General features: G+C 45.2%; 1 protein-coding gene across 3 annotated transcripts in view; it reads right to left on the bottom strand.

Moving 5' to 3' along the window:
* TTLL11 (tubulin tyrosine ligase like 11) overlaps positions 1-14855 on the bottom strand; it is a 40963-nt gene that overhangs the window by 19636 nt on the left and 6472 nt on the right. For 2 of the 3 annotated variants that reach the window (XM_071817485.1, XM_065853585.2), the window contains exons 3-5: positions 6198-6294; positions 4888-5021; positions 346-921 (exon numbers count right to left, since the gene is read on the bottom strand). In XM_071817485.1, the coding sequence (XP_071673586.1) occupies positions 346-921; positions 4888-5019 (708 nt within the window). In that variant the 5' untranslated portion in view covers positions 5020-5021; positions 6198-6294. Of the gene's footprint in view, positions 1-345; positions 922-4887; positions 5022-6197; positions 6295-11753; positions 12243-14855 lie in introns of those variants that run through there. The other variant, XM_065853584.2, reaches the window with a different exon arrangement.

Here is a 14855-nt window from a genome sequence, read left to right on the forward strand (position 1 = left end):
GTGCACGACAAGCAATGTGTTACTTCAGTGCTACTCACAGTGTTGTTCTAGCAAACACAATGGTCACCCATATGGCAAGATTCAGGAGAAAAACATTTGAGAAAGAAAAATAACTGAGAAACGTGCTGTATTGCTGAATAATTACTGATACTAATGGCTGCTTTCACGCTACCCCCTGCAACCTCAGCACCCAGGACAAGTGGGGCTGCACTATTCAGTGGATGCGCTACATCCAGCCAGGGATCAGCAACGTAACTCGAGAAAGCTTTTAGAAAAGGAACGAAACACCAGGGAATTAACCCACACACAGAAATAAATGCCCTCCTGGCAGAAATTTCCACCTACCTGGAAGCAAGTTGGCCCAGGCTTTCCTGCTGGTATGTCGGACTGATAGTAAACTTTCAGTTCTGGTGTTAGTGCAATAATTGTTTTAATCACCAGTGAAATGATATCTGACCACAGCTTTTTGACATCAGCTCCTCTGGAAGACAGTCTGCACAGAATGCTTGAGAAAGTCCTCTTGCTGCCAGTGTTTGCGTCGTCAGAATGGATGAAATTCCCGCTATGGATATTTAGCGAGTAGTTGGTTAAGTGCATAAAAACCTGGTGCAAGTTTTTCAGAGTGGGTTCTTGATAGGGCTCTGTACAAAATCTAGATAGTCCGTCTTTGGCTATATAAATCTCTAAGGGTTCTAGAGACTTCAGTAAGACATAAAGCCGGATGTCAAATTTGAGTTTGTCGACGAGCAGCGGTTTGCAGATGTACTCCTGGACCACGGCCGGGCGGGCGGGGATGCTTCCCGACAGCCGGATGTCGCTCGGGTCCTTCACCAGGTAGATCCCGTCCCCCTGGCAGCCGCCGTCGGGCTTGACGATGAACGTGGGTTTCCAGGACGGGTCGCTGTCCTTCAGCATGCGCACCTGGAAGGAAAGGGATCGCACCGCGAGACGCTCATCAGGGTGGGAGAAGGGCTGGTGCTATGGGAGCCAACACATTGCATTCACAAACAAAATTAATACAAACGATCACATCGCTGTAGTAATAAACACTGTGCCAAAAAGGTAGAAGATAAAGAGCGCTGATGAGCGTAAAGACAAACAAAAGAGCATGAGTAAGGAGTTACTAGTGCAGATAAAAGGCCATTTCATTTAACAAGCCATTGTATAAATGATTCCAGAAACTTCTTTTAATGTTACATACCTAAAGAAAAGCACCTTATTTATTGAGGTATGAATGCAGACAATACCAGAAGGAAAGATAAAGTAAAAATTTGGCACTGATGATACATTTTCTACCACTGAATTATTTTTCATGATCAGATACCCAGCGTTAGTAAAACTGGGGAACGCTGAGCCATGTGCAGGTATTAGACAAACGCCACAAGTTTATTAAACAAAGCAGAGTTTATGCAGCAGTTGCTACCTACCACCATTCTCCAAAATGAAGGGTTTTCTAATTAATACCAGAAGTTCCCTCAGGTCCGGCTTGTAATCACTACCTTTCTATCCAATGCAAGATACAGAAAAATCTGTAACGATTTTAACAGCTCTTCTCAGTGGCTTTGATTTGTATTTGGAAGATCTGTTCAGAGTAGGTGACAACTCAGATGCTTCACTCAAACACCTCGTGCGAAATCAGGAAAGCCGGGGAAGGTGGTGGAGAATTTGATGGTGTTTTGTACCAAATCAGAACGGCTGGATGAATCCCCAAGGTGCCCAGGCCCGGGCCAGCATGGATGTTCGGTTCGAACCCTCGCTGTGCCGGTCTGGTGTGAAACTCGGTGCGTTCTGCTGCGCGAGCTCGCAAACCGCACACCAACTGCCTGCAGCGTGCGGTTTAATAGGCAAAAATGCTTAGAAGTCACCACAAAATATAGATTTCATTCTTTTCCCACATAGAAATACTCCCAGTTTTCAGATTTCTTAAAAAGTTACATCAAATATACCGCTAACAAGTTAAACTAACAGAATCAGCGCCTGCATCCTCGCACGGAAAGCAAGAATTAAAAGGAAAAATATATGTTTTAAAACTAAGATCTAGATCCAAATGCCTCCAAAGGCAATTGAAGAGGAGAGCACGATGTCTCATGTATGAAAATCTGATCCAGCTGCAGGTTTGCCTTTCGTGAGGAAACTCAGGCTGAATGGATATCGTGTTCTGAAAAAATGCATATAATGCGCTATAAGATTTGACAGCACAAAGACTGGAATGTTCATGTCTATGCCTGAGAGGTATCCAAAAGCTGAAAACCTGATTAAACCACCAAAAATCTGCCGTGCTGGAAATTACACTGTCCAAATTAGATTCTTATTAAAAATTAATCATACAAGGCCTATTCATCATCCTCACAGACAACACAAAGGGACCATGAGGGTGATCAGGGCCCCGGTTACTTTGCAGAAATTGGAATTGCCCATCAGAAATAAGCTCTTATCACCCAGATTCCAGCTGATTCTTTTCTGTTAGCGAAGGGTGATTTCCGTAGCACCTGAGAGATTTGCTTATCTGTAACTCTTCTGTTACGGTGCCATGTTAGTACCAAATGTTTCAGAAGGTTAAAAAATAGATGAATATTGAAAACAACTACGTATGTATCTACTTAGTAAAATGAGCTTTTAAGCCCTTGTTAAAAATAGTTATCACCATTTCACTTCAATACAAATGACACTAAGGGAACCACCATTTTATTGGTATTTTCCAATAGGAAGCTCATCCACAACAAACTCAGGAGTGCAGTTTTCTCATCACTTACTGGCTTTTAAAGCACAGAAGATTAATATTAGGTTAGCTGTAGTGTTTTCTACCTGGATATAGGTATAGGGGAAAGCAGGGAAAGCTGACAGCATTTGATTTAGTGACCAATACAAATGTATGATAAAATTGCACAATCGCACCTACAGAAGTGAGGCGCAATAAGAATATCTGAGAGAGGAATTGATTTGAAATGCCGTGCTGCAGGAGGAGCCAGAGATTTAAATTCAAGAGATTCTATTACAGGCCACATCTCAAAGGTGTTAATGTCTCAACCCAGCCCTTTGCCACAAAATCCCCTACTTATGTCCAACCCATCTTATCCCCATCTTATGTCCAACCTGTACCTACACGGACACAGAATTTGTGACCTTTGGTAATTAACTGTGCCCTAAAGGACTTGAACACTAATAATAGCGAAAGGGCAGCAAGATAAGTTTCAGCACAACCCATCTAGAGCTACACACTTAGGAGCTGCAGCCCGTGACAACACGGCTTTATTTCCAGCAGTACCGGAGATGGGTAAATCCTCTTCTGCTCAGATAAATGTACACGTGACATTCACATATTCAAGCATATGCCAGTTCCTATAGGGCTATGTCTAACGTGCAGGCCCCACACGTGCTGTATTCTGCCTTCTCTGTGAATATGCTGCAAATTCCCTCTCAGAGAGCTGACGTGTTCAGCAGCATTAGGGTCCCTGGGTTGTAAAGCAAACATGAAGCACACACGCATAAATAAGCACCATGAAATATCGTGAAACTGCATGTGAAAAGTGTTCTGAACCACTTATGGTTCACTGGGGATTTGGAATTTTCTGGTTTGTATTTTTCCTTGTTTTGGAGAGGTTACATTACAAACTCATGCTAAGCTGAACATAAACTCTTACAACATAAAATATAATGTTTGATAACACAAACTATGTTTTTCTCAAACACAGATGGAAGAACATATGCGAAGGAAACTCCTAGGAGTGTGTTACTGGACATCTGTTATTCTTGGAACAAAAACGAATCGTTTTCACTCCAGTAACCGTTCAACCAGAGGAAAGTATTTATTTGCAGTGCCCCCTGGTGCCAGCGTGCGGGTCGGAGCACCGGCCGGGCTGTACCGGCACCGCTCCGCGCCATCAGCGCCACGCCGCTAATTACGGCACCCAAAAGTCACCCCCAGAACCCCAGTGCCCCGCTTTGAAAGTTTACTTCCAAGCTACCTGCACTTATCTACCTGTCATGGCTAAATTAACTGGATGATTTACACTCCTTTTACAAAGCAATCTTACCTCAAAAGCAACGAGGCTGAAGTCCTATTGGGGTTTTGTTCATTCTTACTGTTACTAGCAGTGCCATGGCCATGACCCAGCATGCTTGTAGAGTATATATTAAAATATGTTCATGGATTTAATTGTGGATATGGTAATTATCCAAAAAGTAACACACAGTAGAGAAGTCTATGAAAGCCCATACCCTTTCCTCTCACTTTTCCAAGCAGAGGTTACTGTAGAATACGAGAATGCCCTGGGCAAGTCAGACAGGGTTAAAACAAACTCATACAATATTTAAAGTATGTATTTATAATAATGGAACCAAAGACTAACATACATCACTTTTTTTTTTAAGCTGAAAAAGAGTGGCATTTTATTACATTCCGAATATTTACACAAAGCAACAGCCTGACAAGAAATTCAAACCAACAGTTATTCAGGAAGGTGTAAGCATGTTTAACAAAGCACGCTAGAAAATGCTGCTTGGAAGAATTTGGACAGAACAGGCAGGATGGGCTGAAAAGATGTGAGTGACAATGAACCAGGTGAGGGTCCACACTCCACACACCCCTGTGCTGGAACCTCCTCAGCCCTCCAAAGCTCAGGAGAATATGCATGGAAAGGGCTTATGGTTCTACCATGTTTATTCTTCCCTGGGCTTTGCAGAGAAGCATAATTGGTTTTAAGTCTATTCTGCAACATAAACAAGAGCAGTTCATCCAGACTACATCTATCTCAGGAAAACTGAAAAAGATGTCACCCACAGCACCCAGGTGTGATTGGAAATAATCTGGTAGGGATGAAAAACCACAGAACGACATGGCAACAATATCCAACAGGTTATACTATTCTGAGAGTAAAAGTAATCTACCTCATCCACAAAGAGGGGAAATTCTTCCGGCAGGATCCAGGATCGAGGGTAGAAGTTGTATTCCAGAGGAAACAGATCCTGCATGGTTCGCACCGCCCGGCTCAGGGTGATTTTACGGACCATCTCTGTCATGCCTGGGAAAATAACGGACAGTGTCTAAAAGCAACGAAGAATCCGCACTGGAGTCTCATGCTGAAAGTAAATTGTTATATCATTATTCACCCGATTGGCAGACACTCTACTCATTGCTTTCTATGAAGTTGAAAATATTTGTCGCATTCCCCTGCCATATTTCATATTGTATGTATTACTGTATCATATTAGAAAAAAAATAACTAGTTATCCAATACATGACTCAGAATAATAGAGGGAAAGTTTTAGTCCCATAGTCCAGTTGTTCCAGGAATAGGTAAAAATGCCATTTAATCAACCACTTGGTGCTTACTTTGCATTCATTTAAGTAAAACCAGCATCAAGTTAGCACAGTGTTCCTGGAAATCAGATCCAGGTCTGAAGGACTCTGGTTTTGGCTGCTGTGCCACTTGCGTGCCAGAACACAGGGAGATTTACATTCATCTCCCACTGATTTAACCACCAGAAAGCTACACCATCCAATACTTGAACATGAACTTCCCACAGACGGGAGAAAATCAGGATAAATAAAGCATAAAGTTCGATATCTGAAGGTTCTTATTCTCACAGCATACTAAGAGCAGCAATAAATCTGAAGTAAAGGGCTTAGATAAGTCAATAGCTAAGCTCTTAGCTCTTATTTAGAGAGATCTCAACAGGGATTAAACAAGAAAAAAAAAAGGAGCTTAAAAAAGTAGAAGAGTCATCAGAAGATGAGGGCTGACATGAACTCTTCAATATTAAAAGATCCATCTAAGGAACTGCACTGCAAACTGCTCCCCGAGATCCGCGAAACAGAACAGATCCTTTGCACTTTGAATCAAAGCCAAATCCAGACACAGCAGTGTTATCAGTGCTAGATAACATACAGTAATTGCACACTTCACTTAAATTACAGCCTAACACTCTTATTTTTCCTGAATTCATCCATCTGAAGTATTCTTTTCATCAAAAAGACTTTCTCTCCAAAATAAATTTCAGTTCGGAAATTGTTCGAGACACTCGTTCTGATATCCATATGCCCTTAGTGGAAATCACCCCCCCAAAAGGTAATACGGTAAAAACACTGTCAGCTGATGAGGCAGACAATTCACACTGAAAAGCAGCAAAGCATAGAAACGGTTAAAATAAGCATGGTCTCACAGCATTTGTTTAAACCAGAAAGAGAAGGAAGGTACCTGGGAACTTGTTGACTTGACCTGAGAAGATGTCGCTGTCGCGGAAGGACACCCCGTGCCAGTAGATATCGCACGGCAAGCGCCTGCCCAGCGGGAACTGGAAAAGAGACAGGAGACCGGTTTGGAAGCAACCTGGCAACCCCCATTCACTCCCTACTCCTCCAAACGCTCTTCTTAAGCATCAAGCAGAAAAGAACAGTCTGACTGTCAAAAGAAAACATGCCCTATATTTCGGTTGCAAAACTAATAATATTTTGATCCGCTCAAGACTCTGAAGTTCAAGATGTTAAACAAACCGGGAAAGGTTTCCAGAAGCTAAAAACAAATGACTGAGAGGCACGATCTGCGCTGAGGAACTCGGAGCTTGTTATCAACCACAATTAAAGCATGACTCATTTGTAATTTAAAATACTATTACAGGGAATAAAATTTCATTAAGCAGCACTTAATTCCGGCACACGAAGGCACAGCAATCGCGGGCGCTACCGCTGGAAGCAAACAAACCCTGACGCTGCTTTGCGTTGGGCTTTTTCTCTGCCCAGTTTAAGGGGTGACAAACAACCAGAGAGAGAAAAGAGCACGATGGGTCCTGGAGGAACTGTCCCTGGCAGCTACTGAATCAGCTCCTGTTCTTACCAAGGTCACCGTTATCGGGGAGTCCCGTGCCCCATGTTTGTACCCCCGGCTGCAGCAGCAGGAGCCGGCGCTGGCCCCGGGACTGCAGTGCAGGGAACACAGAGTCAGTAACCGTGTTGTAAATTAACAGCAAGTTGTAAGTGCCCTTTCTGAGCAAGCTGATTTACATTCGCATCCAAGCTGCAATAAATTTAAAATGGATGCGCAAAGAAATATATTTAAGTGACTCACTATATTATTAATTTATAAATACTGTTGTATATATTAATTTATACAAAATTAATCCCTTGCTGGTTCTAATAGCCTGTATTTAAGAGAAAAGCTTACAATTTGTTTGCTGAGCATTTATATTTCAACTATTAAGGGCTAAGGCAATTATTTCAACAATATGAAGTATCCTAACAACCTAAGAGCTTCTTTTCCAATTCACACAAGATTTCAGCAGGAATTGGAAGACTGTACAACCTTCCATTACCAAAAACGTCAACTGTTTTGAAAGAGTCTGGAAAGCTCCAAAACAGCGCTGCCAATTTCCAATGGCAACAGCTTCCAATAGGAGCCAAGTGGTATAGAAAGGAGGAGCTCCCAGCAGTAAGAACAAAAGCCCCGCGAATCAGCAGCATCGACAATCCGGAGTAAGAGAATTACTGTTAAAAATCCAACACCTGCAATCCGTGTCACAATAATCAATAGTTTTGTGTAAAAAGGTGTTCCTATTTGCCCCACTTGTTCTCTTGGACACAGTCCCTTCTACCAACCCAAAAAACCCATTTTATCTGCAACTCCGCGTAGGTGCCATTAATTAAATACCATATGGAACACGCTCACAGGACACGCTTGTATGAAATATCTACCACTCTCATCACACAATGACTTCAATACCATTTATTACTGAAAGAACCACAGTATCTTGCGGAAACTACTTGTTCTTTACTCCAAATGTCAATTTTTATTGCTCTAAAACATTTCTCTAAGCGCTGGATTTTTTTTTCCAACTTGACAGAAAAAATTAATCTCATAACGCCTTTGAGTAAATTACTTGATTTACCACTTTAACTAAAATTTCGGTTTCCTCAGTAAATAGCCTTGAAAAATTAATTTAAAATGCTAATTGAGCACTGCATCCCTTTCATTTCCTTACTCATAGCGGTGAGACACCCAGTTTAACAGAGCCAGTGGATTCTTCACTTATTTCATTATTATTCAGCCTGCAAAATCTGGTTTTGTACAAGTGAAAATTAATTCTGTTGGGCTGGGAAAGACAATCAGTGGCCTTCGCCTCCCGCACAGGTGTACCCGGAATACAGATGCAGCCTTCGCTCTCAGAGAGCCTTTCCCTCTAAATCCTGAACAATTTCTTTATTTATTAAACGGAATTGAAATGAAAGGCAACGAAATTTGCATTTATATAACACCTTTCATCTACGGAGGATATCAAAGCGCTTTACACACGCGGCATGGAGATGGTTTCACGGTGCACAGAGTGAGCAGCTCTGCTCTGGGGAGCGGGAGCTCCGCAGCCCCATCGGCGACTCAGAGCTCCCAGCAAATCCACATTATTTGGATTTATCCAACAACGGGATCAAACTCACCTCCTGCATGAGCCGGGAAGGATTCTTTATTGTCTGCACTACATTCTACAAAAGAGAAGTGTTTGGAAAGGAACAAATAAGTTTATTGGGCTCCCTCTGGCAGTGCTGGGCAGGTATAAATCCACCTTATTGCAGAAGGGACCTTTCCGCCACCTCCCAGCTCCTGGTGCAGGGGACAAGCTCAAGAGAACGATGGAGGCTTGAAGCTGCCTCTGTTCTTGTCTGTGCTGCCTGGTCTGAGCTGGAACAGCCCCGGATGGCCCTGACCGATGCCGCGGGTCAGAGGTGGGAGCACGACGGAGCCATCCTGGCCGCTCCATGCCCGTCCTGTGCAGAATAAATGAGCCTGGTCCCACAATCAGCCACTGCAAACAGCTCTCAGGGTGCAATCAGTTCACTAACTCCTCCAAGAATTTATTTACAATATTTTTTATTCAGAGTTGGGGGGCACTTGTTAGAACAACAACAAATAACCCAGGAGTCACAAAGCGAATAGAACTGTTTGCACAGCTTTGACACTATTAATAATCAATCACAGTCAAATCGGTCTGACAGGTCATTTCTACCTTTTGATTGGAAGGCAATAAATTAAATTGTCTCACGGGTCACATCAGTCTGTTCCATCCCGTTTAATGACAAGTTAAATGACTCTTGTCTTGTAGTCAGCTCTTCCCAGCGTAAAATTTCAAACTATTTCTACACCTCCACGCAGCTACTGAACAGCAAGACAAATGAAACGCTTCACGTTGGGATATTTGATGCCTGAGACATCTGCTTCTTCCATTTTCCTGGTAATTGAAAGCTAGCCGAAGAAATCATTTATTAAATGATGAACAAACTCAGGATGCAAGCTCAATTTGTGCCCATTATTGCATTTGGCATATCATGTTCATTTAACGAATCTGACACACTGAATCAGACAGTCCAATCCAGTGATGGGAGTAATTGCTCCGCTGGCACGCACATTAAAACCCTGCAATGCTTTTTAAAAGGTTCAGCCCAGGCAGGGCTATCACGGTTGATAATTTAATTTACTCAAAATTCCCACAGCTGAAAAACACAGGTTGGGACGGGTTTTTGTGTCTTTTGCTTCCAATAACAAAACTTCAACTCTTTCACCTCTTCTGCGTGTACCAGTGCCATAGAATAAACTGCTCGCCAATATTGGCAAGTCAGGGTAACTGCAGCAAAGAGATTTCAGACCCTACAACTTAAAACAAAACCCAGCCCATCACAAAAGCCTCCATAAAACTGTAATAATGCTATCCAGTAGCCAGAAAAGGTTATTGATAAGAAGTAGGCCACTTTAAAAAGCCCATTATAGCTTTGCCTGCCCAACAAAATATTCAAGCCAACACATCCAGCAGCAAACAGAGAGGAGAACAGAAACAACACAACAGCAATGGGAAAAAACATTAAAAAAAGTGGAGGAAAAGAAGGATCCAATATCCTAAATCAAAGCCCAAGGTGCGATCACCTTGAAAAGTATCGCACAAGGGATGACAAGAGAGCCGCAGCCCCTGCAACATCAGTGTGTAAAATACACGCATTTCATTACTACTTCTAAGATTTTTTTGCTACAAGAAACAACATCCGTGTTCCCTCTGCTGGTCCTGCTGTAACAGTGAAACTATTTCCAAGGCTCTTTGGCCATTTTAGTGCTTCAGTGCTATTTTTCTAAACATTTGAAAGGGAGAGCTTTCAAAATGATATGTAACTTGAATAAAAGAGTTTTCCTTGGATTTCTCTTAAAGTTGTTTATTCTTCAAATCTAGACAAGATCTTGTGTATCAATTCCCTGTGTCTGCTGAATTCTGCTGGCTTGAAGTCAACAGTTTGTCTCGCTCCCATCCTAGAAGACTTTCACCTTCATATTTTCACAACATCAACAGTACTGTTAAAGAGTTGTAGCTAATATTGGTTACCCTTTCATTACTCTTTCCACCTTTGGGACAGGGTGGGTGGGTGGAAGGGAAATAAAGAAAAATAAAAAGAGCCAAAACCGATTAGTCATATATACATTGACATAATACTTTCTTCACAAATGGTAACATCCCATTCATACTTATTAACCTATTTATAGGCTGAAAAAGATACAGAAATGCGTTACAGTGACCTGTTTATGGGGCATGAATTATTGCCCATCTAGAGAGTACAGCCAAGCATCACAAAGATTGCATCTTAGGTCTCTTCTTTAGTAAGAGGCCAAGTGGCCAGAAGAGGAAGCAACAGACTAAATGAAAAATATTGATTGAACAAAGCGATGGAGGAGAAAGGATATTGAGGGAGACAGTAAACAAAGAAGATGAAGTAAAGGCAAAAGTGGTTGCTGTGGGGGGATGCGGAGCAGGAAGGACAATGCTAATTAATACAGTGCAGATATTAAAGAGAGGAACAAGAGCACGTGAAACAAGTCCATTTGTAGGACAGAATACCAAGTGCAAGGCAGAGATGCAAACCAGTAAAATCTCAGGAAACAGAAAAGGCAAAATTAACCAGTAAGTATGGCTTATTACCAACATAACCTACGAGGCTAACTTAAATCAGTAACTCAGAAACACTCGCTGGAATGGCACCGCACACTCTGAACACAAAGCTTAACCATAAAAATGAAGAAACTGAGTGTGAAGTCCCCCTTGCGCTGCACATCACTGAGTAAAACACGGAGCGAGGCTGCTGACAGACACGCCACAGGTGCGCTGAGGGGTGAGAGGTACACGCCAGAGGCTTTCATTTCATGCCTCTGGTGTTCTGTTACTGCTACAGGCTAACGCCTGTTATGTTTGCTTTATTAGGTGGTTTAATATCATGTCACTCATACACAATGCTCTTTGACATCTCTTCAAGATAATCAGCGACACTGAGGCTTTGCCATGAGACCGGACAGCTGATCTGCCAGGTTTGTTGTCATGAACCTTTAGCATGTGCTACGCTATGAGGGAAGAGCAAAAGGAAAGGAATGCAGATCAACACGACACGGCAAACATTTCTGCATAAGGGTTGGTTTCTTTCTTGCCCTTTCCAGTGAACAGTTTAAGCTTTGAAGCACAATATCCGATTACCCTTATTTTGGCTTGCGTAACTGGCGATTGCACCCTTGGTCATGAATCAGATCAGCTTCCAGACTTGGCATCTAATTAGAAATAACCTCAGCGGCCGGGACGAGCCCCCGGGTGCCGGCGGCTGCTCGGGGCTGGTTCGGGCGGGCGGGGAGCGGGGGGAAGCGCCCCGCCAGCAGCAGAGGGTTCTGCAGCACCTCGGGCAGAGCAGCGTGCGGAGCGGAGGGAAGGGCCGGGGGGAAGGGGCAGAGCCCCGGCCTGGCGCTCACCTCCCTCCAGCGGAGCTGCCGCAGGCTGATCTTCAGCGCCTCCAGCGAGGTCTTGGCCTTGGAGCTGTCCACCGTGACGCGGGGCCGCCGGCCGGCCCGGCCGCTCTCGCCCCCTCCGCGCCGCCCCCTGCCCCGCGCCCCCCGCCCGCCCGGGCCCTGCGGGCCGGCACCGCGGACGCCCCGCTCCCGGCCGGCCGCGGCGGGCAGCGCCTCTTCCCCCGGGGGCGCCCCGGCGGGCTGGCCGCCCTGCGGCTCTTCGGCGGGAAGGGCCGGGGACCCCGGGGGCTCCTCCGCCTCCCGGGCCGGCTCCATCTCCACCCCGCCGCGCTGCCTCGGCCCGGCCGCCCCCACTCTCCGCCCGTTGCCATGAGAGCGGAGCGGCGGACGGGGCGCGCGAGGGGCCAATCGCCGTGAGGCGGTGACTCCGCTAGCTCCGCCCCGCCGGCAATGACGTACTGTGGCTGACTCCGCCATTTTGGGAGCGGGCAGGGCCGCCAGCCCCTTCCGGGGAGGCCATTTCGGAAAGGCGTCGGGCGGCCATCTTGGAAGCGGGCGGCGCCGGGCGGGAAATCACCTTGGAAGGCGGCGGCCGCCCCGCCGCGGTCCCGGCCTCAGGCCGATGGCTGCGGCTGCGCCTGGCGCTCGTCGCCTTTGCCACCGAAACCACTGCCCGCGCGGCTTAGAAATTAAATCCGTTGCGGTGATTTGAATGTGGGGCTACGGTGCTGTTACTCTTGAGACAAAGCCCCACGGCTCTACCTCAGGCCGGCACTCAGCTCTTGAGTTCCCTCACCCTTGTCCTGTAGTGCCCACATTGCTGGGTGTCCAGTGTATGGCCTGATCGGTTTCTGTATTTTCTTAAATTATTTTTAATCAAAAGCCGCCTGGAAAGCCCGTGCTGTGGCTGAGGAGGGGCACAGGGTGCACTGACCGGCCCTGCGCCCTCGGTGTGTGCGGGAAACGTCTCCCAAACCGGGCGTTTCCACGTCTGTGCAGCGCTGCACAGCTCCAGGTGAACACCGTGCTGCGAGCGCCATCGGGATTTCAGACAACGCCTGCACCGCCTGGCTGAGCCCAGTGCCAGTGAGAAAACAGGGAAACCATCTTCGCAATGTCAACAACATAATAAAGAGTCTTAGCAGCACTTACATCCCTCGCGATGTGAGTGAAGAGGCAATGAAGCAACGAGTGAACGCGCTGCTGAGGGCAGTTCCGCAGCGCGGGCGGGCGGGGGCGCTGCGGCCCCGGGAGATCCGCCCGGCGGGAGAGCGGGAATGCGGCAAAACCGCGGAAAACCGGCAGAAAGGAGCGGGGTTCTGAGCGGAGGAGCGGCCGCTGGAGCCAAATACATGCAGCCAAAAGTTGGGACTTCCGGTTAGGTGCGAATTAAAATAAAAAGCTTGTTTCAAGACTGAGCGCCTGGCTGCAGATCTCCTCAGACAAGGAGGAGATATGAATGTATCTTTTACCCTGCTAGATCAGGCTTTAGGTACATCTGGATTAATATCCCGCTTTCACCCCACATGCTCCCTGGTATTCTATAGAAACTGCAGCACGAGACACAACTTGCCAGTAACTGCGACTCTGTACGTGCGGACCAAGTCAGCAGGTGTTTATAAAGTTTAATCACCAAGATACAGTCTTATTTCAACAATAACCTGGAGCATCACCTGCAATCCTAACACTACCTCTATTTTTTTCAGTGCATCACCTATCTTCCATTTACCCTTGCAGGTGATGAAGAAACTAATTAATTTCAGTCTTACAGCATGAAGTGACCAGGAAGGCTGAGGTCTCTTATTTTACTGCTGAGAACCCAGCTGAACATTTTTAATATATGTATTAGAGATTTATCCTCACCAACGTCAGCAGTGCTGAGGAAAGCCAGGGAAATAGTTAAGATGGGCCAAGGCATTAAGAGGCTTTGGAGCACGGGAAATACCAAACAAAATGATTGCAAAGGAGAAATATTTTTATATCTAATTATTATATATCCGTATTTCTTACGGGCTAATAAGGTACTAGTTGTTTCTCTATCAAAGCAGCTGTAATATATCAGATACCTGGCTTGCGCTGTATTGTGTGGATAAAACCTTAATTTCATGTTGAGATAAATAGAGATGGTCTGTAGTGTGCAGCATGGAGTCAGACTGTACCCAGTGTTCAGGTACTGCAAGGTAGGGGAGTAAAGTATAGGTTGAGTAGCAGTGAGGTAGCAATGTAATGCAGGAGAGTATGTCCTGCTGAATACCGCGAGCTGGATCGAGCAGCAGGAGAGAAAAACTAGGAAACTTTAGATCATCTGTCCCCTGGGAGAAGAGGGGAAATTTAAAGCTACCGTGCTCTTCAACACAAGCTTATTTCCTGAGACTCCTGGTCAGAGGGAGTTGTTGATTGGAACAAATTGTTACTATCTTGTGAACAAGATGTGTACTCCATCTAGAACCATACATCTGTTAGACTGTGTTGGGAAAAATATCAATGATTTTTTTCCCTGAATCACTTCCCAGTGTCACAGCGGCGATGGTGTTTGTAGGCAGCACAGAACAACGTGTGCTCTCCTACACAGGAGGGAATTTGGCAGAGTATTGGTACACATGTACATTTATCAACGCACTATCACATACCTTCAAGAGGTTTCGATTCCAGCCTCACAGTATTTTGGCCTTTTAAGAGCCTTGATCTGACTCCTAATGTAATGGCTTGGTACTTTTATGAAATTCAGGATATCAAATATTGCAGAGGGGCTAATCTGATTTTATGGGAATGGGGAAGGACACTGATTGTACAGTACCTTACTCATCTCTTAGGCCAACAACTTCACTCTCATTTATCCTAACTTGTAACTTACTGGGTCATTACACCACAACATGGTTAACCTGATGTTTGTGTGTGCAAATACACACCTTCCTATGATGTGCATAAGAAACCAGCAGACCCAAGGACGAGTCTGACGATAAAGCACTTTTACAGATGCAGACGACCGGTGGGTAACATCCTGGAGCATCGTTCCAGAGACCGACCTGTTCCCTGACCTGGGCCAGCAGGTGCCCTGCAGGTATTTGCAGGAATATTCTCACTGAACACCTAACTCTTGAGAAT

The sequence above is a fragment of the Patagioenas fasciata genome, chromosome 20 (genome assembly GCF_037038585.1).
Source record: "Patagioenas fasciata isolate bPatFas1 chromosome 20, bPatFas1.hap1, whole genome shotgun sequence".
NCBI classification, from domain to species: Eukaryota; Metazoa; Chordata; class Aves; order Columbiformes; family Columbidae; genus Patagioenas; species Patagioenas fasciata.